We start from the raw sequence: 26,304 nt of genomic DNA on the forward strand, positions 1-26,304 counted from the left end.
ATATTTCCTTCAATGTAATGATTATTCACCTTATCAAAACAATTTCTGCTCTCTCTTATCTTTTCCAAGTTTAGTCATCATTTCATTCTTTTTTAATGCCTTTTTTTCTTTATATCTCATTGAATGTATTCCTTCTAATTTATGTTTTATATATATATGCAATACCTTTGATCTAATAAATTTGAAATTATTAAATTATATATATATATATATACTTAAATTATATTAATCTATTAAATCTTATTAGAAACATTAAAATATTGTTTAATATTTTTATAAAAATATTTAATGTTTATTAATAGTTAAATAAAATTAAGAATATATTTAAAGAATAGCAAATTAGTTAAAAATATTGAAAAACACTTAAATTTTAAAACAAAAAAATAGTAAACTGTAATAACTTCCAAGCTCTAATGTCCACGTAATCTTTTACTCAAATAAACGACTTCGTTTGTTTGAAATTAAACGTCTTATCCACTAAAGTCATTCCTTATCCTATGGATATTTTACTTTTTTTGAGTAATACTTAAAGTGATCATAATAGAAAAGTACAAAAAAATTTTACCAAAGACAATATTTCTCAAAAAGGTCTATATCACTATCACATAATCGCCGTTCCGATAATTGTCCTACGCAGAGTTATACTTCCGGGAATAATTATTTTTTCATAATGGTCATATGCTATACTTCCTAACAGCTAAAGCTCCTACTAGTTTCAAGGCCTTCTTTCACGGAACTAATTGCTTTTACGAAATGGTTGACAGTGCACATTAAATTTAGACCATTTTCTAGAACGAATGCCTCAAAAGAAGAGCCACGTTCCGAAGATCTATGTATAGTTACTTAACTCACAATGTGCTATAGAATAATATCTTCTCATTCTTTATATATACATGTATATATTATTTGTATTATTATATATATATGTCGAATTATCATTAGGTTTACGGGCGTGTAACGAATCTTCATTTGGACTAGCCATCGTCGTTGTACAATAGAGATTATATTTACTGGTATAAATATGGTTTTTACAGAATTTGACAAATAACCGTGGTGATTAGACACTCGAGATGTTCTTAGGTTCAATAACGAATCCACGGTCAACGAGATAAGTCTTTGTTAAACGCAAAATATATTTTGAAGCACAAAACAACGTTTGCTGGGACTCTCGGTATATACTGCCCGTAAAGACGATGTGAAACTCTCTAAGGAGATCGCACGAATAAAAGATTGATGAAAACTTTCCTCTCCTTACGATTGCGTTCGTTTGTTGTATATTGGTCGGGGATACCAACAAAATTCCAACCGCCGTTGCTAGGCAGTCCCGCGTAGCGGCGACATTGTTTCTGCCCGGAGTTTGATTGTTAATACAACGTGTGTCCCATAATATTGACACTTCTGAGGCAAAACCACACATGACTTGATTTGTCCTCGAGCCCGTGTGCCGCTACAACTATATTTTTTTAAGGAGAACTATACAACTACTCCATACCTCTGTTAGGTAAAAACGTACATCCCGTGACCGTGACTACGTTCAGCGACCAGTTGTGTCACCTCGAGCCCAAGCCCACTGTCACAAATCTCGGAAAAACATCGGATTAAATCATAAACAGCTACTTCTAAGTTTTATTATTTAAGTACAGCTATAATAAATAATCTAGACTAAAGTATTGGGGATCTTCCCAAAAATTCCAAAAGAAAGGTCCCGATGTCCTTTCATCTCCGACATATATATGTTATATTTAGAACTAATTTATATCTATAGATAACACTCTTCGCCTCGAGTCATATTTACTATATATTCAATCAATTATCAATAAATCTTAATATTTAATAGATCGCTTTTTAAGGCAACTATTCATACTATGTACGTACTAATTGCTTAGCAACGTAACTGTTTAGTAACATAAAATGTATATTTACAATAAATGTCTTGTAATTTTTCTATCTATTTCCAGATCGATTTTAAATTTTACTACCAATATTATGATAGTTGTACCTTATTACAATACTATTGAAATTTGAAAAACTTTTGTATAACACATATTCATAAAAATTGTCTACGATAAATGTTGAAATAGTTCCACGTGTCACACTACAGCCTCTAATTGTAAGTCTAACAGTTTCCTCGAGTTCTATGAACCTCTAAAGGCCACATTTATAATTCGCTTGCATTTTAACGCAAATACTTTAGAGCGCGTGTCATTTTTAAAAATGAACCCGTGTGTACGACCGCGTAGTAACATATCCAACATAGGAATTTCCGGTCCATGCATGACCGCGTTCGCAATCGATGTTAGAACGAATCTGAACGAGGTAAACCACCCTATTGCTGGCACTTGACCAACCATTGGCTCATATGTTTATTAACGCACGATAGAAGAATATAACGCGCATCTAAACGATTTCATAACGCAATTGCAGCGAGGAGAACGTCGTGCTTTGCATGCCAATCCGTCCTCGAGATTTAACGCTGACATCTTGTTGAGTTCATCCGTTAGATATGGTCAGTTCATTATGTGGCGTACAGGAAGATCCACGCGATCAATAGCGAGCTTGTCTTCCGGGAAAAGTGATACGTAACGTGAAATATGGCGGAAATTATTATTAGAATATAAATTTGAAAATTTTCGAATGATTAATCAGAGGTTGGTTATATAGCAATTTGGAGAAATGAGATTTATTATTGCAATTTGTTGCGTTGGAAGAATAGTTTTGGTGATACCGAATAATTGAAATTAATTGTTTCTCTTTTGGAACATACTTTTATACGTTAAGTATAATATTTAACAATTTTGGAAATGTCCGTTTAAATGGTTTAAATGGCAATAAATTTGTTTAATAACTTGTTCGAACTTGCAGGAAACATTTACCCAACAAATGTGTTGATAAACGATTCTCAAGAAGCATAATTATCACCTATCCGCAATTTTTAAAACGTAACAACGCTACACATTTTTGTCTTGTTTGATAATTTTCAGACAAAGATATAAATTGTTGTACGTTTTCCCTTCCATCATTTGGATACTCAACCAGAGGTGTCATTATGGATAACGTACATAACGATTGTTCATTTGTCGCTATGCATTAAAAAGCGTTAATAACGCGAAACATTTCTCAAGATAAGGTATCAACAAATAAGTCGTCCATTTCGGTGGCTACATCGATGACAAAATTATCAGACGCAATACACATTGACTTTAGAATTTTAACAGGCCGATTCCATGAAATCTTTAATAATTTTGGAAAATTTTATTCATTATATCGGAATCTTAGAAACCAAAAATTCTCATATTTTTGAACGTAGTGTCACGATATATCGATTACGTCCGATAATTTTGGAGACATACTGGGGGGTTGACTTAAATTTTTCATTTCTGAAGAAAAGGAGACTTGATGAATCACATTGTAGAAATTAGAGCTCAAATAGCTTATTTTATATTTTAACTCAAATTTAAATCTTTTATTTAGGGAAAAGATTAGTTTCATCAGATAGGATCTAGGTTGGCTTTTAATTTGTTATTAAACGTATCAAATGGTTTCTAAAATATATGCAAATTGATGATTAAATATTTTTTAATTTGTTTTTTGTCAAAAATACAGATCATCATATTGTTTGAAAGATATAAAGGATCGATGGTTGGGAATACAGTTAACACTCGTTGAATTATGACGAAATCATTGCAGAACAAGCGTAACATAGCGACGAGCTTAAAGGACGGTGCTCGTGAAAGCGTTTACGACTTTTAAAACACGCGAAAGTGTGGAATAACGAAACGCGAGTTTTAACACCAGTTCTAAAATAGTCGCCACGCCAGGTCGTAGACTTTAATACTTTCTAGAATGAAAATATTTTTCTATGGTGCGCGAGCGATTGTAAATTTTCTCTGTACGAATACTACGAATATCCTGCCAGCGGATTGCATCGAACACGATAATAACGTACAATCATTTCACTGAATCGCTTTGGGAATTCGTTTACGTCGATCGTTCGATTTAACGTTTCATTTATCAACGAGAATTCATATCGTTGCAGTGATTTGTTATCGATCGATATCAGATTTCTTGACACTATCACGTTCTTGATCCCTTTTCTTTTGTTCTTTTGTGTCAAATCTTATCATCGCCAGGTCAAACTAATCGAACGAACGCCCTCATAGCGAAATATATCTAAAAGTTAAATTTTCTCTGGCTCGATCGAGATTTTCAACAAAAACTGTACGATAATAAGAAAGAACGAAATATGACGTAAATCGGAGATCAAAGGTCCGTTGTCGTTCGTTTTCTGTGATTTTACACGTATCGATTTCGACGATCCATTCGTCTGATTTTGAACGTACGAAACTGACAATGACCGAGCACGAGACGTCCGATTCGTAGCATCAATCGATAGAAACGTATAGCGAAACATCTGTAGCAACTTTTTATCATTCGATAAGTCAGTGTGCTGCGTCTGCCGTAGAAATATTTCGATGACACATGGTTCGTGTGATTTATCGAGATTGACGTTTAAATATTAGATCCGTGCAATACGATTAAAAGCGTTTTGATAGCATCGCCTTTTGTTAGACGGCTTCCATCAGATTGCACGTTATCATGTGTAAATCATATCATAACAGATTTACGATCGATCCGTCCTGGCTTATAGTCTATTATAACAGTCGAATACTTAAGGATGAAATAATAACGGTTATGAAAATATATATAAGTCTTTTATTTAAGCGCGTCTGCAAACACAAAGGCACTCTAACGATAAATCCTGTCCACATGTGAAATTCCATCACCGTATCTGGTAATTAGTGGTATCAGTCTTCGTTACTTTTTTACTTCTTATTTACACTCATTAAACAAAGCATAACAGTTACTGAATTATTAGTTATTTGCAGACATAAACATAGAAATTATACATTTATAGTTTTCAATCATCTATAGGCGACATTACCGAGTTACTAAATAATCCATACCGAAAGTATCATTTTTTAAACTCGTTACATTGTTATGATTTTTTCAATAATACATACAAAGATCAGAGGAGAAAAACACGATAAGTATCATACGCTTCACTCGTAATCTTCGTACATAATGGAATCTAATCTAGGAATCTAGAAATTAAATTCTACTCGAAGCAAAAAGAATTAAACACAAGAATGTAAACGTATTTATATCGCTAAACGTGTAAATATCAAGATACCCACCACGTGCAATAAAACATACCAGCCATCCATCACACGTGAAAGCCATTCGAACCGCATCGTTTGATACTTTTAATATCGTGCAAGTCTGTTTCTACGCGTTCATGCGAACTGATCATAAGCTAAGAAACCGTTTTACCATGATCGACGCTCGGTCTAAATTGAACGAGCCGGTTAACAAAGCGAAACAAAAACGAAATTGAAAGATTACAACTATTACCGTGGCAAAAAGTTTAATTACGTAGGCAGAGTCGTAAAAGATGGCAGCCAGGACGGCCAGGAGTGAATTAAATCGTTCGATACGAACAGCGTGGAACGTTGAACGGTTGATTAGCGAGTTAAAAAAGAATTCAAGCAGACAAGTGTCACGGAGCCCTAGACGAACCAGAGGATTAGAGTTCGGTTTCGTTTCGTCCCATCTCGTTCAACCTATACACAAAAGTCCCTGAAACGAGAACTGCCTACTTCCGAGTAATAAAGCCCAATGCCGTAATCATCGTGATTTAACGACATCGACCTAAGTGCCGCGGAGCGTCGGTCGTGCGAATCGTTTTCCCGTCGTGTTTCTTTCTGAATACGCGCCATACATGTATAGAAAATAAACAAGCATTATACGGGCTAGTCCGCAAGAACGTAACCGTTCACGTTGCAACCTTATCATTTTCCATACTGTGTTGCACGGTATTTTGTCTCTATATGTATAGATGCACATATACGTGCGAATAAGAAGAAACGTTTAGAAACGTAATTCGGGGATTAGTCCTATTGCGTCGGCGGGAAGTAAAAGGCACTGTGTGTACGACTGTATAAAACTTTATACAAGTGATTCATTATGGTTTTCCAAGAGATGCCTTTTTGATATTAGGTTCAATGTAGCGTTGTGAGAAAATGTATAAATAGGTTGTCGTTCTGTTAACTGGTGGTTCGTTTGTACAGATTATTGCTATTTTTCGAATTAATATCTCACGATATACAGGATGCTTGCTGTAACTGGGTCAAACTTTTGTTTTCAGATGTTACGAGATAGAAAGAAATTGTATTAAGTAGCATTAAATTGTTTCAAATATTCGATACACGAACTGGTGAACGTATCCGCTCCGGAAATGGAGGCGTTTTGAAGATTACTCCTACTTCTTTAAATCGAACTATATATTCTTTGATGCAAACTACTTGCGACGTATACAAATGAAAACGTATTGAAACAGAAGCAAGTAACAGACGTTTTGCACTGATAATCAGAAACTATTATATGCAGCAACGTACGGTAACTCGGTTACGTTGATTTGTAATTAACTTATCTTTAACGATGATATGGATTACTCATAATATATGTACACAAGATATAAAAACTATTTAAAAGCTTAACAAGCAGTAAATTCGCGTTGTCAGCACAACCGAGTCGTCACGTACGCTAGCGTATAGAAATTTCAATCAACCACGTGTCCATTTCATAAACTGCTAAAACTTCAAAGAGTAAGAAATATTTTAGACTACTCATCAGAGAATAACTATGCTGACGAACTACCATGTAATGTACGCTATAATGTACGAAAGTCTAATTATTTACACGCGTTGTTGTTACCATGTTAATCAAATGCCACAATGCGAGCTATTGAAACATGGAAAGATAATGAGAAACGTTTAAAGATACGATAAGTAATAGACTTGCTACCCTGACGCACAGCAACTATTGTATACGCTAGTGTAGAAGAACTCGGTCATTCATACTCAGGGATCGTTATCATGCTAGCGCGTCAGTGTTTCACAATACGATCCGATGAGGCGTGTACGGACAAAGAGGAACGTTTAAAAACACGGCAAAATCCACTGTATCGTGTTCACCGATAGAATTATTCATGCTGGGTTGTTACGTTGAAACGAACGTTTCTTCTAATTGCTATAAATTATTCGACGTAACGAAGCTTCGTGATTTCAACGGTGATCTTTGGTGCTTTAATAATACATCGATAAAATAAATAATTCAGCTGGATCCTCATCGCAGAAGACGAAGAAATAAAATTGAGAAACGTTTCGAGGAAGTTGAAAGGCATAAAATCCCGTTTCCGCTGAAATTACACTTCTTTCGTATATTGTTCCACTTCCTGGCGAATTACCATGCCGTTTATTAACAAACTTGGCCACCGTAGTTTAAGGATTCTTGGTAGAATCTCGAGGGCAAAATAAAAATATATGTTGCGAGGATGAGTTATGAAAATAGATAGAAATACTAGTAACTTCGAAAGCTTTATATTCGGATAGATATTTAACTTTTTAGTAAAGATTTTGAGAATCTTTTTAGATATCACTTTTCAATAAAATATAAACATTCATATTTCATACATTGTCTTACTTTCGGAAATTGAAGAGTACCTCGTTTTTAAAACGTATCATATATTATCATTTCAAAGATATTGTGCTGTTTAATCAATTTTAGATTAATAAGCGTCAATAAACATTTCTTTCGAAAATAATGTTCGTAATTAAAATGGAGTATTTAACGATTTTAAGAACTCGAAGAAGATGATCGTCGATACCGTGATAAATAATTCAACAACCGCGCAGGATTTCCGTCGAAGAAATTTAAAATCATTTCGACGAAGCTAAGGACCGTAAAGTTTTACAGAAATCATAATTCCTTTCCACGTTTACGCGAAAGAGTAATAAACCATTTATTGGTGAAACTTTCGAGTGATTGCGTTTTATTACGAGTTAACGCGGCATTGTGTGTTTAACTACTTCGTCTAAACAATCTTTCGTATTTCAGAAAATAACTAAGTGTATCGTAACGAGAACTTTTGTTGAAAAAACAGATCTTAAGAAATTTTAAAAGTTAAGATGTGTATCCTTCCAATTTTACTGAAGAGCTTCAGGATTTTTAATTATATAGCACTTCCATGTAAATTATCTATTCTTGAAAATTATATTAAATTGATTACTCGTAAATGATATTATTGTGACATACTACAACTCCAAAGCAGCAAAATAAAATGATTTCACCGGAAGAATATGAAAACAATTTCTAAGAATAAAGTATAACAATCCAATCTGAGAAAAACAAAAATCATCATTCTAAGTAAATAGCATAGTGCTTGCCAATAAATGTCTCTTCTGAATATAATATTCGAGACTATAAATTATCACGATCTCCATTAGGAAAACGAGAAGTCATTCCGAAGAAATTCGGAAACAGTAAATCCTGCGATCACTGAGGCATCTTCGAGAAAACCGATTATCTTGGGAATAACTGAGAATATTTCATTTACTCATTCTCACATGACAATTGTTCTTATCTCAAATGAGTAACCAATTAAAGATTTCGAAAGATACACTTCCAGTAGAAAAAACGAATTTATTTATCAAATGTCTCACATTAAAACAATGATTAAAAATAACGAAATTGCGTTTGATGTTTTATTTTTGAGAAAATTGGCTCCCGAAACTTGTATACACATATTTGACTAATTTCCGACTGGACGAATATATTTTTCTTATAACTTTTTAATAAAGCATTTGTATTCCCTTATTCTTGCACATAAAATATGCTGTACAGTTGTCTAGAAAGAAAGCCTGAAATACTCTGTATATGTATTTCTTGGCAAAGATCGAAACTGCACGTAAATAATGAAATATTCATTAAACCAAGAAACTGTTCTTCCACGGCCAGTTATATCACTAATTATTACACACAGCGTTACGTATTTAATTAATTTAACGCGAGGATAACGCGCATCTCATTAACGCTCACGGCATCGAAAGTTATGCACGACGTTGCACTTCTCTCTGATAAGTTGCACGCTCATTCTGAATTTCATAACTCGCGTAAGCTCGGGCACGGCTTAATCGCGGCTCGACATTCGCGGAACCCGCCACGATCCATGGATTACCTATCGCGATCGCTCGATCAGTACGAAACATGTACAGTACACGAGTAGAAACATGTTCCGAACGATTTCGAACTGTTTCAAGGTGATATCACATTTGCCCTATATTCGAATTTCTGGGTTAACAGGTACTCATAGGATCGTTACCAATTCGTCGTATCTTGGCACGATTGTCGTGAATTAAGTGTATCAGCAAATGATGTCGAAATCGTATTTCCTTTTTAACCCATTAACATTAGAACTGTCAAACTGGTATTAGGTTTCTTGTTTTCGCAATTACTAAAAACATGCAAGTATTTATGATAATATCGATGTTTACTGTAACATACTAGTAAGAATATAATCTATTAATCTAGTAATAATAGTATCGTAATTGATCACAGTCGTTGGAAGCTGTTTGTATAAAGATAATTTTGCAACAATTTGTTTTACTACTCTTAATCACCTGGTATTATGAAGCGTATATGTGCAAGTTAAATTTCATTTAAATTGGTATTTATCACAATCATTTTTGTTTGCTTATCGTTTAATGTTATTATATCATTGCTGTCGTTATTATGCCTTTATTACATATTTACTTCTTGATTATATATACCGAGAGTTAAACCACACGCGGTTTTTGACAAAACTTTATGATATACTGCCGTGAAGTTTGGCAATAAATTAACTGTCGCTTTTATCTTAGAGCAATGGATCTCATTTAAAATAGAAAAATAAATAAATAATAAAAGTAATTTTTATAATTATATTTGAAAATACTACATAACTACTAGAAACACTACTAAATAATACAAAATAGAAATTGAAATGAGAATGTGAGTATGGCATTACTAATGGATATTACCCAAACATTGTCTATGAATTCGCCTAGAAAATTATTTAATTCTAGAATAATAAAAATTTTAGGAAATTTTTACAATTTAAGTAAAAGTTGATTTGTTGATGTTTACAGTTTGAGATCTGAATATAAATAAGAGATGAGAACGATTTATTTGAAAATCGCATTTAAGATTCACCGATACATGTTGGAAGGAGTGATTTTATGGCTAATATCCGTATGTAGCAATATCATGTTAACATATTGATGAGAAACGCATGTCTGTTAATTCATCATATTTTCTCCATAACTTTCCATACGTAAATTTATATTTTATAAACATATATTAATAAAAATATACAGATTCAATGATAAAGAAAAAAGTGACTTTGTAGTATTCAAGATCAATGATTACAGAAATAACTATTTAGTTTCGCCATTATGTTTTCCCGCCTCGATCAGAGAACTTTTACGTAAGTTTTTATGTTTTCTTATATCTTCGATAGCTATAGAAATAATTGAATGTATATACATATCTATATCGTACAATATTTATAACCATTCGCATAAATGATGATTGCATTATATTAACACGTGTAAACATTATATACCGAGTAAAACTAATATAATTTTCAGAGTTAATATGTAACTGCAGAATTTGAACGATGCGAATCGCCAATACAAACATATGAATACATACGGTGGAGAGGATTAACGTTCCATCTACGACACATGTGAACGATCAATGACGAGAATTCATAGTCTTTTTCAATTTTTCTGCTACTATGAACGTACATTTTATTTTTATACACTTTTCTCAAATTCTAATTAGATTTACATACTTCTTATTACTAATGGGTATCTTATTACTAATGGTATTGATATTTAGAAATTAACTGAGATTTCTCAGACAAGAAAACATTAAAATATTTATCTTCTGTTGGCAGTAAATAATTAGAAATCACTTTAGAAGTAGGTTTTACCCATCTATGCGTGTATATAGTTCGAGGGTGACTCGCGCGAAGTTTGTCGCAAACAAAATGCTCGCACTGATCACTAATATTCACGTGCGAATACATTTGACTGCTAGTAACGAAATTGCACGTCAAATTTTTCGATATATTTGTTTCGTCTATCTTTAACCATTACCTTTTTATGTTTTTGTTAACAGTATTTATTAACGGTTTTGTTAACAGTATCACGTACTTCATAAAATATTTATACCATACATTACAATCGAACATAAACACATTAAAAAGAACTACATCTAAGTTGAAAAAATATTTACGTCCGTTTAACGACTCAATTAAATTCTTAAGTGGGCAATATTAAAAGAAATCACGAGCAACGCTCGACCGAACGGCTTCTAACTTGCACGTTTAAGAATTTTGCTATCTGAAAATAGACTAATTGACTTATGTAATTCGGTAAACTCGGTCCCTCGGTTTTCAAGTGGGAACGGAACTGTACGATTTCCACGACAAAACTGTGCACGCATTACGCGAAAGGATCTTTGATCTCGCCGGTTACACATCCGTGACAACGTGTTATATACACCCTTATCGCCAGGCGCATTTGTCTCGAGGGACTCTTTCACAAGGGGACGGATGCAGCCAGCCGAACGATTAGCGAGCAGCATCCGGCGCCGATCTAAAAGCCCCCTTTCTATGTATATGTAAGCATCGAAGAGCCGGATTACAACCGCGGAGATTTCAGCGGCAAACATACCGATTCTCGAGTGGCCAGAAATGGGAGGATCCCACTCGACGATGATTGACGTTTATTATACGTTCGTAAATCATCCTGGCAAATGTCCACAAATGCGTGCACCAAAAAACAAAATCTCCTCTAGTTCCAGGATCTCGAAAGAATCATAGATATTTCGAAAAGAAGCTCCGGTCAAAGAAAATTGGCGCAGGGCGGAGCCTAGAGTTTTCGTGCTCGGAAAAGCGCAGGCGATATCGCTTCCTTCGGGTTACCGGCCCTCTGATCAATATTAATACGTGACACCGGCGAGAGGGTGAACTGGTAAGACACACACATACACACCACAGTGTATCAAGCGAAGCATGAATTGAAAAAAAGGAGCGGAAGGAGAGGGAGGACGGAAGAAAAATTATCACGCGTTCAATCACACTTGGAATGGTACATAAGATAGATGAACAACGATAGGGCACACAAGCAGTGAGTAAAGGAAAGAAAAGTAAAGTAGACCAGAGTGGGTACGAGCGAAGAGATAGGCTGTTGATAAGTGTATATTTACCGCCAATCTAGGAACGTCCACAGCCTCGTCGGTGCAGCCCACCTCAATGGTTAAAACGCGATAGTATAGGCCCTTGTTTCTTGCCCTAACACGCAGCATGCAACACTTTTGTGTTCTCGTAGACTGGTCCACGGCACGTCATCGATAGAATCGTTCGCAGAAAATCACGATGACTACTGTCAACGATTCAGAAGGGCGCGGAGATCAGGGTTGAGGCACTCTATTCACTCACGTACACGCACTTTTCTTGTCGATTGTAATGCTTTAGCGATTCTCTGTACGTACACGAAGTCACAGTTGTATAATTGCCACTATCGTTGGTATTAACGTATATCGGCGTGTAATGATTTACTTGTTTCTTAATATTACGCGTACTCGTTACAGTGAATGAAGATTCGAAATTGTTAGCATACAAGTATCGGTACAAGCGGAATCGCTACAGAACAATTCGACCTCATACGTACGATCATGATACGTCCGCGTATTGCATTCTTTCAAGACCAACTGCGGGATCGCGATTTTTAGTTCTCTAACTGTTTTAGTGGTGCCCTCCTAAAGCAAGCGTAGTCCACGAGTATGCAGTATATAGAAAGTCATCCCAACTTGTGTTTCTAGTAACGTTTCCACGTAGCGGCAAAACAATAACAGATTATACTGCCTTTATGTCAAACGTGTTCTAATTACTAATAAATATTAGACGAACAATTTGTTACATTAACTTTAAGCATGACATTAATGTTAATATTTGTACTGCACATGGGTTATATTTAAACCATTAATGAAAAAATATTTTCTAAATATTAATATCAATATCCATCGTGATAGATATCCATTATCAGTAATATTATCGTTTTAGTAAAAAGTATTTAAGGCAGAATACAATAATTTTGTAGCTATTGGTTTATTTCATAAAGATTAAAGCCGCTTAAGAAGGCATGATAAAAAAGTATATTTATATTTTGTTTACAGACAATGTGAAGTTTAAGGAAGGGAGACTTTATCTATTTAACTATGTAATATAAACAATAGTTTCATTTTAATAATTCAAAATTCATATTTTGTAATTAATGTACAATTTATCTATCAAATACACACATTACATATGTAACAACATATAGAAACATCCTCGTTAATTAAAACAAAATTAGTGATTAATAAATTGGTATAATAGAAACTTATAGATTTCTGTTATCTTAATCACATGACTGAGACACGAATGGCGTAAAATATTGTGAAAAATTATTTTTAATCATTACTAGCTTCATCTGAATCTTCAGCTAAGATTACATTGTATCCTGGCAATGTTCTTGGGTCGAATGTCTTTTGAAAGCATTTTTGAAAAATGAAACGAGCCTTTTTATTTGGAGGAGATGGTGAATTTGGTACTTTGTCTTCAAATGCATCAGACTGATCACTATCCAAATTTTGTTCTTTGTCGGTTTCATTGTTACTAGATTTTCTTTTCGTTATTGTAGAAAATATAAAATTCACTAATTTCTTTTCACTTGTAGATGTTTTATTAACATTTGTAATTATGTCACAGCTGGATGAGGTATTCTTTTTCATTTTATCTTCAATATCTTGTTCTATAGGAAGGTTACTTACTCCATTTAGATTTTGATTATCTCTGGTTGATGCATCAACTTGTCCCTTTGGTTCCTCCACGAAACATGGATGTGGTGTTTTAACATTACCTAATTTGTTATTGGATTTAACTGACTTATCTTGAATTTTACTATCAGATTTATTATTTTTCCTACAAACTCGTTTATTTGTTGCTCTTCTTTTTATGGATTTTTCTTGTGGCTTATTAATTAATGTTGTTTCTGCTTGACTGTCTGTATCAGAACTCAATGTTGACAGTACTAAGTTCACTTCAAAAGATTGATTTTTTAATGCGAATATAACTGGTCTAAAAAATATTAATAAATATTATATTCATTTATATAAATTCATTTTACCTATGTCTAATATAAAGGAATTAAAATGTATATTACTAGTTTTTACCTTCCTGCTCCTTCAGAGTATATACTAATGGGTGTAATTGCAATTTCTGCAAAATTTAAGATGGACCTAAATTCTTTCATACAAAAGGTAATTGTTGTTTCACTACCAATATCATATCGATCAAATTCTCCCTTTCCAAGTGCAAGTTGTGTACGTATTGTATTTGATAAACCTGTCAGAAATTTTTCATTTTATATTACAATAAACTACTTTTGTTATCTCTTAGATTTTACCTGAGACATCATCAACATAATTTCTTAATAAAAGCTTTTGTGCTGAAACTTCAAATGTTATTTCAATTAAATGTTGATGAAAATTTTGCATTGCATCGCCTAATACTCGTGGTTGAGATAAAAGTTTGATTGATGCAGAATCCTTATTATATACAGTCTGAAAAATATAATAAAAGAAGGTAATGAAAAATGAAAATGTAAATAATTTGTTATAGATATATGATACATACTTGTAATATTTCACAATCTAGAATGGGCAATAAATGAGTCTTAGTAATACTGTTTTTATACTTTAAAATAAACAAAATTTCAGATGCATCTGGCTCTAATTTAATATGACATGTTTCTACCTGTTTGTCTATTAAATGTGGAGCCTTAAATACAGTCATTGCACTCTGTAAAATAGAAATATTACTATTTGTAATATTACATGGAAATATAATAATATTGTATTACCCTCATTGATATTTTACATTTCAATGCATCATTTTCTTGTAAGTCACCATAAGCATAATATGAAAAATAACTTTGTAGGAATGTAAAATCAGCATATGCTGAATTTGCCATATTAACAGTACGAAATGATAAAGTATTTTCATGTGGTTCTATGTACATTTCATCTCCAATTTTTGATAATGCATGTATAGCCTTCGCTAAAACTATAATGCTTTATTATATATAAATGATATTTTTTAATACATAACAAAATATAACCTACATGAAATCGACATACTTTTTACATTTGCTCCTGCTATAACACACTTCATGTTAAATTTCTTCCATTAAACTATTTCTTATAAATAAAACATTAAATAATTATTCGAAAAAAGTAACCGAAGGAATCCATAATATTCTATTTAAATCAAAATAGGGTACATCAAACAACTGAATTTGGTTAACCGGTTATGACAGAAATGTATGTTCGTATATCTGAAATACAAATTATTGATATACATAAATAATAATCATTTTATAGAAATAATCTACATTATAAGCAAGTATAAACTTTGGGTAAGAATATATAACTTATATTTAGCGCATTGTAAATAATAGTGGCAATTAATGCAATCTCGAATCTCGAAAATCGAAGGCTTATCTGTCAAACATATTTCCAATGGTGCATTTGACATTTCATTAGCTTTTGTTCTTCACAGATATCAAATGCAATAAAATAAATATCAACGCTAAAAAATATATAGGAATTAAAAAAATATTATTAAATTCGTCATGGTGAGTACACGAAATTAAATATTAGTAATAGAAATTAATTAATTGGAATTACAAATTCCTTGAGTCTTATAATCTAACCTCATAGAAAAGTACCATAACTTTGTAAAGTTAATAAAATGAAAATATATACTATTAAAGATCCATTATATAATTTTTTTATTATATTTGGTAAAAATAATATTGGATATTTACAGCTTGTTTTAGTATTGGGAGATTTACACATACCACACAGATGTAGTAGTCTTCCAAGTAAATTTAAGAAATTGTTGGTGCCTGGTAGAATACAACATATTTTATGTACAGGTAATCTCTGTACTAAAGAATCATATGATTACTTGAAAACACTAGCCAGTGATGTACATGTTGTTAGAGGAGATTTTGATGAGGTATATTTTATTTAATATTGTTAAATATTATTATAATTCCTTAATAATGTATATTTTACTATATATTCTTTTCATTTACAGAATTTAAATTATCCAGAACAAAAAGTGGTCACTGTTGGTCAGTTTAGAATAGGTTTGTCACATGGACATCAAGTAGTACCTTGGGGAGATCCAGAATCACTAGCTTTAATTCAAAGACAATTAGACGTTGATATTTTGATATCAGGTCATACACATAAATTTGAGGCATACGAGCATGAAAACAAATTTTATATTAATCCTGGTTCAGCAACAGGGGCATATAACCCTCTTGATACGTAAGATTTTATGTTAATAGTATAAAGTAAATTTTGAATGCTACATAATATACTTATAAATTTATTTTATTATTTATTTTATTTCATCATTATATTTACAGATCAGTTATCCCATCTTTTGTTCTAATGGATATTCAGAGCTCAACAGTTGTAACTTATGTCTATCAACTTGTTGGTGATGAAGTAAAAGTCGAACGAATCGAGTACAAAAAAAATTAAAATATGTAGGAAAATTAAAATGTAAGATATATATTATAAATCGAAAATGGAATTTCACAATGAAATTCAAGATTAATCTGTGTATAATCCATATAAAATATTACCTGTATTACCATTTAAGCATTTATATAAAAATTTAAATTGTATAATACATTTGATATAAATAAAATGGAAATACAATATATAAATTGCATAATAGTTTTTATTTAGCAAATATAGATCATACTTATATAACAATTTTTACTTTTTCATGGTATGTATTTATTCAAAAAACATTCATTTTTCATGTTACATTCATTTAAGTAAAAGTTGTCATGATCAACTAAATTTAGTACCATGCTTCGTGTCACGTATGCTTATTTATGTTCATTTAAGTGTGTGTATAGACATACATATTACCGTGTCCTACTTCTGTGATTCATTAGAATTTCCTTGTGTGTATTAGTATCCGATCTTTACATTTTCAACTATTCCTTTTTTATATATTAATTTCATTTGTGCCTGAAATGTACTGATCATACGTAAAATTCTCTAGAATTACGATAAAACACGAAATTAAGCATAGGCGTAATACAAAGAAAAATTTAATTTAACTACATACACAAGTTTTTGTTTTTTAACGTTTACTATGTATTTTTTTTACGTAGATTTGAGTATTTTGGTCGAAAATTGTCTTTAATATCAGAATTATACGTAGCTAGATATATACATGAATTTTTACAATTTCAGCAGATTCTAGCTATAAATTGATTCTTTAAAACTTAGGTTTTTACGGGACCGAATTTTTTATTGATATAAATCAGAAAAAGGAATATGATTTACATATAATTGATATGTTAGTTCATATATTCTTAATATTCAGGTTTAGAGCAGAGCATTTTCTAGTGTTTGTTTTCTTTTTTTGTGTCTATGTAGTTATGGTGGTATATACGCTTATGGGTTTTATCTGTGAAAAAAGGAGGACGTGCATGGGCGCTCGTACAAGGCAGTCAGACTATATACATATATCCCAACAGTAAAAGGGGGGAACAGAGCACTATTACGCATGCGTAAAGGCAAAGAGGGAATTTGGACCAACAAAAGGGGCCCACTGATCTCTGCGGCTTTAATGTTAAATTCCAAACGATTTTAAGTAGAACATATTAGTTTTGTGTCACAGATAGTTTGCTTGAAGTTCACGTTAAAATGACAACAACATTATTACGAACTGGTCTACGATTTGTAATTTCCAACAAGTGTTTTAAAAAAAGAGCTATTTCAATTTTATGCTATGGAATATCAGAAAAACAAAATATTTTACTAAAATGCAACCAGGTAATTTTCTTTTTATATTGCAAAAAAAAAATAGTGAGTTTAATTTATAACAAATTTCTAATCAATTACTTTGTTTTAAAACACTTTGTATTAAAAATGATGTTAATATGAAGTAATAAAATATTAATAAATAAAATAAGTCATTTTAAAAAGTTATTTAGACGGAAAATGTTATTTAAAAAAAATAAAAATTATATTTTGAATCGTAGGTAGCAAATTTTTCAAATTTTTAAAAAAAGGATATGTTTATTGAATATATTTAAATAATTTATATAATTATTTTCACCTTTTCCAAATTGTTTTGGAAAATCTTCAAGATTCAAGGGCAATATTACGTATTAGTTTTACAGGTGTAGGATATTACAAATACATAATGTTGTACTATAATTCGTGCATGTAAACATATGTACTGTGTATGGATAAAGATAATTTATTTATAGAATTTTTAATTAAAAGGAATATTAAGACTGTATTAATGTTATTAATAGTAGAGTTACATATCTTTTTAATTGTTCTAACTTATTAAAGATAAATTAATTTCTTTTCTTTCTTTTCTTAATCCAGACTCTTTTTGGAGTCTATTATTAGGATTTCACCTTGCATCGAAGTTCATTGAACGTATATATTTATATTATATATTTACGATGTAATGTTTTTATACAAGGATACAATATCGTAATCTATCTAATTAGATATAATGCAGTTGTCATAATCAATAACAACACACAACAATTTTTAGAACAACCTTTTATTTATTAAGGAATATATAAACCAAATGTTTTCAGTATTATAAAATATCTCCGCGAGCGTGTAGTACAAGAAGAGTGCATCAAACGGGTATCTCAACTTCTGTAAGCGAACAAGAAAGTGATAACGATTCTGACACCGAACAAGGAAAAGTAAGATACTGTTTAAAGTCTTATTATTTAAGATATTGTAATGCGGTAACAATTTAATCCCAGTCATTTATTATTTTTTTTTTAATATGTGGTAACTAATCATTCAATAAAAAGTTATTTAGAATATTTTTATTTATCAGGGACAATCGTATTTCTGGAGAAGGAAAATGCGGACACTACATAATCATTTGGATATTAATAAAGACGGAGTTATCAGTCACGACGATTTCATGTTGTTCACAGAAAGATTTACTGACTTGGGACACTTAACTCCAGAATTAAAAATTGAATTCAAAAAAATAATGAATGTAAGTCAGTCTCTTTTTTATGCATTCTATGGATCAAAATGAAATAGTACATAATACTTTTAAGTTATTTATTTATATATAGAAAGCATGGGAAGAACAATGGGGAGAAATTAGTCCGTATAATCTTATTTGTATCGAAAAATATTTGGAGGAAATGCAACATGTTCTTAATGACTCATCATTGAAGAGAAAATGTCATTATTTTTTGCCATTTTTATTCAAAGTATGTTTTTAAAAATATGCATTTATATAAATTAACCCATTGAGGACGACATACGATTCGCAATTTCTTTTTGTGCGACTGACGATATTTTGTGACATATAGGTTTCCAAAATGAGTTAAGAATGCATCAGTAATCGCACTTACGATTGCTTGATCATCAATTACTTCATCGGAATCACTCTCATTTTCACTTTCTACTAAATTTCTACTAGCGATTTCCTAACTTGTTGAAGCCGTAATTAATTGCAAGACGACTGCTACAGCTAAACTGCGACTCCAGAAAGGAATTCGAAAGATTTGGTCTTTACAAAGATCAAAACATTATTATGAACATTATTACCAGCCATCCTTGAAAAATGTTGTGAAATACGATACGTAGACGTAGGAAAATAAATGACGTGACGTATCAAGCGTCCGTACGACACGCGACGCGACGGTCCGTATGTTGCATGAACTGTGGCTAGTGGAAATAAAACGAGAGACAGTACACTGTACAGACGCCGTCCCAATGGGTTAATATGTGTTAAAAAATATTTTCAATATATCATTAAATATAAAATTGCAGGCAGTGGATAAAGATCGAAATGGTGAAATTTCTGTGCAAGAATTTCAGTTATTTTTCCAATGTTTAGGACTCACACATGATGTAAGTAAAATTGCACATTCAATTTTATGATTATTAAAATAAAAGTTAAATAAATGAATTGATTAAACTGAAATATTTATTATAGGATGCAGTTATTTCCTTCAGTCATATTGATACTAATGATGATGGTAAAATTAGCTTTGAAGAATTCATAACATTGGGTCGTGAGTTCTTCTTAACAGAAGATCCAACAAAACCCAGTAAATATTTCTGGGGTCCTTTGGTAGATTAAAATTCTCACTGCAATCCTATAATTTGTGATAATACAATACTATATATTAATTATTTTTATAATGGTAATTTTTTGACTTCACTTGTAAGATATTTGAGTTATAGGATATAAATTTTTATACTATAGGTTAATTCGTTTACGTATATACAAAAAGCTGTTTAAATAAAAAGACTTATTAGTGTAATGGGTAGAACTTGTATGAAACTATTTTTGTTAAAAAGTATAACAGTTTAATTACAAATATAAATACTCACTTTTACAAATACATGTAATTGTATGAAAATAAATAAACCAATTATTTAATTACTTTGATTTCCTAAGAGAAAAACCTTCACCAGTGAATGCTTTAAATTCATCTGGGTCTTTTGCCTATAAACATATAATGGGATAAATATACAGTAACATACAAATGACATTTCAACTTACCTCTTTATTATTAACAGGTTTACTAATGCGCAAGAACGTAAGTGTTCCTATTTTATAATCATAATCTGGTATTCCTCTAACATAAGCCGGTTTACTTGTGGTAACTTCTGGTTTTGCAAAATCTCTACGTTTTTTGCCATCTAGTCTATTACCTTCTCCTTTGAATGGCACAAAACCAGATGGTGCTGGCATTAAATCTGCAGGATCTACTACATTTTCATCCTTTTTAGTCTCTTTTTCTACATATCCCAATGGTGGAGCAAATTCAACGTTCATATCACATTCTATGATAGTGACTGCTGAACCTGGTCTTGTTTCCAAAACACACATTTCATATATTCTTTGATTGTATTTTATAGCAATAATGTCACCTGTTGTAAGACAAGCAAAATTTCTTAATCCATTTTCTAAAACAGCTTTAGGATTTGTGATGTCTAAAAAATCTTCTGATTGTGGTTGAAAACGTGAAAATGTTGCAACAGGTAAATTTACACTTTCAACATTTATTAATTCTCCTTCTTGTAACAAAAGATTGTACATCATCTGTAATCACAATATGATAATTGTACACTGATTTGGGCTATATATCAATCTAGTATTCCTAACTAATAATACAAAAATGAGAATATAAACATACCCAACAAGGTAAATAAACTCTTCCTTCGTCCGCAACAAACTCTAAAACTCCACAATGAGTAATTCTATTAGTTTTTTCATTACTTAATCTGAATAACATAGGAAATCTAATATTTAATCTTGTGAGATGCTCTAAAGCTGAGGGTGGCATGATTACTGAAAAACAACAAATTATAATCTTTTACTTGTTCAGTGAATAATTTACAACATGTTCTTTAGATATATATACTTTTCCCTCCACGTTCTACATCTCGTCGATATGTACCCGGTAACATCGACACAGAAAAACATCTATAGTGGTTGTTGAAAGGTCTGACAATCTCCGGAAACATGTTAAATCCAAACTGAAAGTGAAAAGTCATTTTAATCGAAACAACATAACCTTATTTTATTAAAAGAAATCATCGAACGGAACATATTCCGTCGCTGTTTGTCGTTTCTCTATCAGGTTTTCTTTACCATATTTATGTATTTGTTGCAGTACTCTTTCGAAGGCTTATAATTAATAGAATTTTTTTAAAAGCCTGGAAATTTAGATTTACTTATCACTATGACATACGCATAAATACATAAACAGACACAACTTATGCATATCTATCAGAGGTGAAGAAATATCGATAGTATATCGATTATTATCGTTAGTCTTTGAAGTGAAAAACTAGTGAAAGCTAGTGATATTTTTTTTATAACTATCGATAGTTTCGATATTATTTTGAATAACTTTAAATTTGAATGCATCAGGGTATCAAGCAATTGGAATTTGCTCAATTTGGAACTGTGTGTGTAAAATAAATCGTTTTTTATTGGAAAAATAACTCATGGAAATTTTATTAGAATATTTAATATACTTCATAACAGCTTTATTTATATAGTTAATTATTATATTTTTTCGTTTATAATAGAATATATAATAGAATATTGATTATATAATTTTTGCAAAAATTATGAACTATTACTATAGATAATTAAAGATATAATATAAAATTTATTCTATATTAATATATCATTACAAATATTACACTGCCTGCAGTTTTTTTTTTATAAAAATAACATGCGAGAATAAATGCATTTGATATAATGTGTACGTATATCTATACTATTTTGTTTATATGTGTAATGTATTTGAAAATTAAGGACAGGATTTGACAGAGTTTCCTACTCATTGGTAGAAATATTTAATTATATTGTAACATCATATATAGCTTTTGCTATATATTCCACATTTTTTGATGTTACTCCTGCCATAGATATTCTACCATCTTTTGTCAAATAAATATGATAATCATTAATAAGCTTCTCTACCTATAAAGTAAGTGGAACCAAAATTAAATTATTATATTTTATATATATATATATATATTACATATAATGATGAAAATAAATAATAGTGGATGTCATACCTCATTAGGATTAAGGCCAGTAAAACAAAACATTCCAATTTGGTCTGTAATATGTTTCCAATCACGGGTACTACCCATTTTCTTAAGATTATCATGCAACTTTTGACGTACAGATATAATACGGTTAGCCATTGTTTTTATATCAACCATCCATTGTTCTCTCAATGGGGCATTTTCTAAGATTTCATAAGCAATTTTGGCACCATTAATTGGTGCATTAGAAAATAGTGGTCTAATTATAAGCTTCAATTGCGAAAAAACACGATTTGCTTCATCCTTGTTAGCACAAACCATTGTAAATGTTCCCACACGTTCACCTACGATGATCAATAATTTTTAAATGTTTTCATTTAGCCGAAATGAGATTTATAAACTTGTATATTAACCATATAAGCCCATATTTTTAGCATATGATTGAGCCAGAGCAAATTGAATTCTTTCTTTTACAAAGTGTCGAACACCAAAAGCATCTCTATCTGTATCACCTAAAATTTGCACAAAAATATCCACTAGTGAACAAATTTTCATGTATTATTAAAAATTAAATTATTAACTTCTTATATATCGTTTTACCTGTGGCAAACCCTTGATATGCCATGTCCAAAAAAGGGAAATGTTCTTTCTTTTTTACTAATTCTGCTAATTCTTTCCATTGTTCTGGTTTAGGATCGACACCAGTAGGATTATGAGCACATGCATGAAGAAGAATAATGGATTTGTCTGGAATTTTCTATAGAATACAATATTACAAATAGAATTTGTAAATATAACCAATAAATAATCAATAAACACAATATATTATTTATAGTATTTATATACTAACATATAAATTTTCTAAAAGACCTTTATGGTCTAATCCACATGTTTTTGGATCATAATAACAATACTGTTTTACTGGAAGTTTAGCAAATGTAAATACTGGAGCATGGTTTCCCCATGTAGGTACTGGTAAATATATCTCCTTATTGCCAGTAAAAAAACGTGTGAGAAAGAGTCCTCCAAGAGAAAGTGCTCCTGTACCAGAAATTGTTTGAGCTGTAGCAGTCTACAAAATGATATCCGTTAAATTGTGAATTATAAAGAAGTTATATAATAGCAAAACTAATAATTCAGTGTGCTATTGATATAAAAATAATAAAATATTAACCATAACGAAATTGCACGGTTGGTCTTATACCTTATATGTACAGTCAGTCATAAAAGTCTATATACAAGTATCAAATTTTGTGTATCTGACTTGTCAAAGTAATTAAAAACACACCTTGTCACAAATTTATTTACACTTAAGTGTAGAAAGTCACACTAAATGTATTCAGTACATTAAAGTATTTCTAAAAGGAATTAGAAAAGCTAAAACATTTAACTCACAAAAATCTTGGAATGAAATTACATTACAAATTACAAAATTTTCAATTTTATTATTGCCAATGAGATACCATTATTGATGCAGAGGAGAAACCTATATGATATTAATATAATATTAAGCCTACTATTTTTATGATTTCATATATGTATAGGAGATGTTTGTAATATTTGTTTCATTTCATATTTTTTTAAATTCTTTTTTCTTAATAGAGGCGAAAGTAAATAAACTGTTACATTTTAACAATATGTGTCTTAATGTGCAAAAAGAATGTATATAGCGCTAACATTTTTACTATAATATTTTATATTCTAGGGGTATATATATAATCTTGTGATTAACTATAGATGTGTATTTCTGTGTATATCCACACTGTGCATGCATGTGTTTTTAATACACGTGTTATGTGTATGTTTAAATTACTTAATATATGTTTATTTATTTGTTTATGCTTCAAATTCAGAAAACAATTTTAACTGATGAACTTTTTTCTTAAAGAATATATTTCACATGTAATACTTACCAAACCTTCATCAACAATATTACTATGTTCACCAAGTGCTAACTTAATACTAAGTTTACAAAATTCTGCATTTCCCGCAATTGCTAAATATTCTTTATCCATATTTCTACTTCTAATTCTTTCTTCTGCCTATAATATATTTGATTCAGTTAGATTAATGTGAAAAAGTAGAAATATATATATTTCCCAAACATAATTGCTTTATAATATATACCATTCGTACACTTGGCAAAATAAATGGTTTAGTTTCATCATCTCGATAAGCACCAACTCCTAAATTAACTTTATTTGGATGTGTATCTGCTTTAAATCTTTCTGTAAGACTGAAAATTGGGTCTGGTGGACCCATTTCTATCTGAGACCACCATGAACTATAACACACAAAATATTTTAATATTAATTAATTTCAATTAAAGTAAATCTTAAGAGAAAAAAAATAAATTATAAATCAGTAAATATTAATAAATTATATAGTAAATTTAAAGATTTTAAGCATTTTAATTAAGTTAGTTATCTTATCTATCTTATGCTTCTTCTTGAGAAATTCCTGATCATTAATAATAAATTCTATGATTATTAATAATTTTAAATAATTTTTAAACTATATAATTTATAACTATAAATTTATAATATAATAAAAGGTTAAAAAGTTCAATTAATTTTTTAATATAAACTTACCTTATTGATCTAACATTGCTGTTATTTTTAAATAATTTGCATGCAAATGGAAGCCTAATTAGTTTTTTACTTTGTGCCATATTAATATTAATATGTTAGAATACACTACATTCACCGTATGGATTACTTTAGATTACAGATATACTTATACTTCTTCAATAGTTTGCTGATTTGATGTACAATATACAGATGCTTATTGTCTATATAGAGCGTTCAATAAATTTGTGCCCACCAAAATGTAGCCCGTAAATAAAAATAGGGAAAAATTTGATATGAATGCTTTATCAAAAAATTGTAACAACTGATAATAATAAAAAATGAAGTATGAGAAAAATGATAACAGTCTTATTTTTATCGTAGTACAAAGTATGAATAAATAAATAATGTCTATATATCATATCGATACAAATTGATTTACTAAATTAAAATTTCATTTGTTAAATAAATTCAATAGTTTAGTGATATTATGTACTATGTATTTTCGCATTTTGAAATATACTCCATTTTTATTAATAAGAGCCTAATATTATTCCATTGTTACGTATTTAGCAGTTATTTAAGAATCTGCCTCAAGTTGGTTGGTGCACGTAAAGCGCTAATCCTGATAGTAATATGCACAAAAATTTAAGAGAACTACGATGTAAAGTTATTACTTATTATAACTTAATTATCTTGCGTTGTTGAATTTCTACTACTTTTTTGTACGATCTCTGTTGTAACTGTTCTTTCCAATCGTGGTCCTCCTTTTATTTTGTCATAGGCCAATAGTAACTTAGATTCTGTCCCATTCATCGATGACGATTCATCTTTCGATTTCACTTAGATAACAAGCTTTTGTAACATAGGTATACTCCGTTGTTGGACCTAGGAATATGTTACAAGGAAGAAATATGTAGAATCTGAATAAAGAGAAAGAGAAGACAACAATAATTTATGTCCCCCTTACAACACAAGATCAAGTAGAGTATTTTCTAAGGACCATGTGTGATTTAGTCTAAACTGCTAATTTGTTACGTTTATCATTTCCTGCCTTTTTGTAATCCTTACTGTGATAACTTACATAATATAGAGATAATATACACACATAATATACATACTTAAATAATATAGA

At 30.7% G+C, this 26,304-nt stretch overlaps 6 protein-coding genes and 1 long non-coding RNA gene across 20 annotated transcripts in view; 3 read left to right on the forward strand and 4 right to left on the reverse strand.

Moving 5' to 3' along the window:
* Positions 1 to 12,724, reverse strand: part of LOC126864482 (GTPase-activating protein skywalker) — a 43,918-nt gene extending 31,194 nt beyond the window's left edge. For 2 of the 6 annotated variants that reach the window (XM_050615865.1, XM_050615866.1), the window contains exon 1: positions 12,154 to 12,724. The gene's annotated coding sequence lies outside the window, so the exon portion shown is untranslated. The remainder of the gene's footprint in view (positions 1 to 12,153) is intronic. The other 4 variants (XM_050615869.1, XM_050615868.1, XM_050615864.1 and 1 more) reach the window with 3 other exon arrangements.
* Positions 272 to 14,426, forward strand: LOC126864501 (uncharacterized). Of its 5 annotated transcripts, XR_007689203.1 has the most exons (4): positions 277 to 3,127; positions 6,206 to 10,681; positions 13,123 to 13,166; positions 14,387 to 14,426. It is a non-coding gene; the product is annotated as an uncharacterized LOC126864501 (long non-coding RNA). The 5 variants fall into 5 exon arrangements; XR_007689204.1 differs by lacking the exons at positions 13,123 to 13,166; positions 14,387 to 14,426 and having other exon boundaries at positions 6,206 to 10,363; positions 10,527 to 12,147; XR_007689205.1 differs by lacking the exons at positions 13,123 to 13,166; positions 14,387 to 14,426 and having other exon boundaries at positions 6,206 to 10,128; positions 10,254 to 12,147.
* A 176-nt stretch (positions 14,427 to 14,602) lies between these two features.
* Positions 14,603 to 15,160, reverse strand: LOC126864573 (cell cycle checkpoint control protein RAD9A). The gene is made up of 3 exons (XM_050616026.1): positions 15,127 to 15,160; positions 14,850 to 15,052; positions 14,603 to 14,788 (listed from the first exon to the last, which is right to left on the reverse strand). Exons 1-3 carry the CDS (start codon positions 15,158 to 15,160, stop codon positions 14,603 to 14,605), a joined length of 423 nt encoding a protein of 140 aa, XP_050471983.1.
* A 14-nt stretch (positions 15,161 to 15,174) lies between these two features.
* On the forward strand, positions 15,175 to 16,733 carry LOC126864497 (vacuolar protein sorting-associated protein 29). The gene is made up of 4 exons (XM_050615914.1): positions 15,175 to 15,623; positions 15,818 to 16,009; positions 16,091 to 16,326; positions 16,428 to 16,733. Exons 1-4 carry the CDS (start codon positions 15,621 to 15,623, stop codon positions 16,543 to 16,545), a joined length of 549 nt encoding a protein of 182 aa, XP_050471871.1. The 5' UTR covers positions 15,175 to 15,620; the 3' UTR covers positions 16,546 to 16,733.
* Positions 16,734 to 16,757: 24 nt separating this feature from the next.
* On the forward strand, positions 16,758 to 20,167 carry LOC126864499 (sarcoplasmic calcium-binding protein). Its single transcript, XM_050615916.1, has 6 exons — positions 16,758 to 17,859; positions 18,645 to 18,758; positions 18,899 to 19,066; positions 19,149 to 19,289; positions 19,855 to 19,935; positions 20,021 to 20,167. Exons 1-6 carry the CDS (start codon positions 17,731 to 17,733, stop codon positions 20,165 to 20,167), a joined length of 780 nt encoding a protein of 259 aa, XP_050471873.1. The 5' UTR covers positions 16,758 to 17,730.
* Positions 18,590 to 21,856, reverse strand: LOC126864494 (ubiquitin recognition factor in ER-associated degradation protein 1). 5 transcript variants are annotated; one of them, XM_050615910.1, is made up of 5 exons: positions 21,459 to 21,591; positions 21,231 to 21,385; positions 20,594 to 21,136; positions 20,422 to 20,536; positions 18,590 to 18,708 (listed from the first exon to the last, which is right to left on the reverse strand). In XM_050615910.1, exons 1-4 carry the CDS (start codon positions 21,589 to 21,591, stop codon positions 20,471 to 20,473), a joined length of 897 nt encoding a protein of 298 aa, XP_050471867.1. In that variant the 3' UTR covers positions 18,590 to 18,708; positions 20,422 to 20,470. The 5 variants fall into 5 exon arrangements, with proteins under 5 accessions (XP_050471867.1, XP_050471864.1, XP_050471866.1 ...); XM_050615907.1 differs by lacking the exon at positions 18,590 to 18,708 and adding an exon at positions 19,994 to 20,183; XM_050615909.1 differs by lacking the exon at positions 18,590 to 18,708 and adding an exon at positions 19,994 to 20,321.
* A 345-nt stretch (positions 21,857 to 22,201) lies between these two features.
* Positions 22,202 to 25,527, reverse strand: LOC126864486 (aspartate aminotransferase, mitochondrial). Its single transcript, XM_050615892.1, has 8 exons — positions 25,194 to 25,527; positions 24,730 to 24,886; positions 24,516 to 24,644; positions 23,453 to 23,674; positions 23,203 to 23,359; positions 23,016 to 23,114; positions 22,630 to 22,946; positions 22,202 to 22,531 (listed from the first exon to the last, which is right to left on the reverse strand). The coding sequence occupies exons 1-8, from the start codon at positions 25,271 to 25,273 to the stop codon at positions 22,409 to 22,411; spliced, it is 1,284 nt and encodes a 427-aa protein (XP_050471849.1). The 5' UTR covers positions 25,274 to 25,527; the 3' UTR covers positions 22,202 to 22,408.
* Between the last annotated feature and the right edge of the window lie 777 nt (positions 25,528 to 26,304).

The sequence above is a fragment of the Bombus huntii genome, chromosome 4 (assembly GCF_024542735.1).
Source record: "Bombus huntii isolate Logan2020A chromosome 4, iyBomHunt1.1, whole genome shotgun sequence".
Taxonomy (NCBI): Eukaryota; Metazoa; Arthropoda; class Insecta; order Hymenoptera; family Apidae; genus Bombus; species Bombus huntii.

Bases quoted from the DNA above. Each gene is read 5' to 3' on its own strand.
- LOC126864573 (XM_050616026.1), bottom strand. From the start codon at position 15,160: ATGAAGTGTGTTATAGCAGGAGCAAATGTAAAAA. The intron at 15,053-15,126 runs GTATGTCGATTT...AAAGCATTATAG, and splicing joins AGCAGGAGCAAATGTAAAAA to TTTTAGCGAAGGCTATACAT. The intron at 14,789-14,849 runs GTAATACAATAT...TCTATTTTACAG, and splicing joins AATGTAAAATATCAATGAGG to AGTGCAATGACTGTATTTAA.
- LOC126864499 (XM_050615916.1), top strand. From the start codon at position 17,731: ATGACAACAACATTATTACGAACTGGTCTACGATTTGTAATTTCCAAC. The intron at 19,290-19,854 runs GTATGTTTTTAA...ATAAAATTGCAG, and splicing joins TTTTGCCATTTTTATTCAAA to GCAGTGGATAAAGATCGAAA. The intron at 19,936-20,020 runs GTAAGTAAAATT...TATTTATTATAG, and splicing joins GTTTAGGACTCACACATGAT to GATGCAGTTATTTCCTTCAG.
- LOC126864494 (XM_050615910.1), bottom strand. From the start codon at position 21,591: ATGACTTTTCACTTTCAGTTTGGATTTAACATGTTTCCGGAGATTGTC. The intron at 21,386-21,458 runs GTATATATATCT...GTTGTTTTTCAG, and splicing joins TGTAGAACGTGGAGGGAAAA to TAATCATGCCACCCTCAGCT. The intron at 21,137-21,230 runs GTATGTTTATAT...TTGTGATTACAG, and splicing joins GAGTTTATTTACCTTGTTGG to ATGATGTACAATCTTTTGTT.
- LOC126864497 (XM_050615914.1), top strand. The intron at 16,010-16,090 runs GTATATTTTATT...TTTCATTTACAG, and splicing joins TTAGAGGAGATTTTGATGAG to AATTTAAATTATCCAGAACA. The intron at 16,327-16,427 runs GTAAGATTTTAT...TTATATTTACAG, and splicing joins GCATATAACCCTCTTGATAC to ATCAGTTATCCCATCTTTTG.
- LOC126864486 (XM_050615892.1), bottom strand. From the start codon at position 25,273: ATGGCACAAAGTAAAAAACTAATTAGGCTTCCATTTGCATGCAAATTA. The intron at 24,887-25,193 runs GTAAGTTTATAT...TGTGTGTTATAG, and splicing joins AGCAATGTTAGATCAATAAG to TTCATGGTGGTCTCAGATAG. The intron at 23,360-23,452 runs GTTAGTATATAA...TGTATTCTATAG, and splicing joins GTCTTTTAGAAAATTTATAT to AAAATTCCAGACAAATCCAT.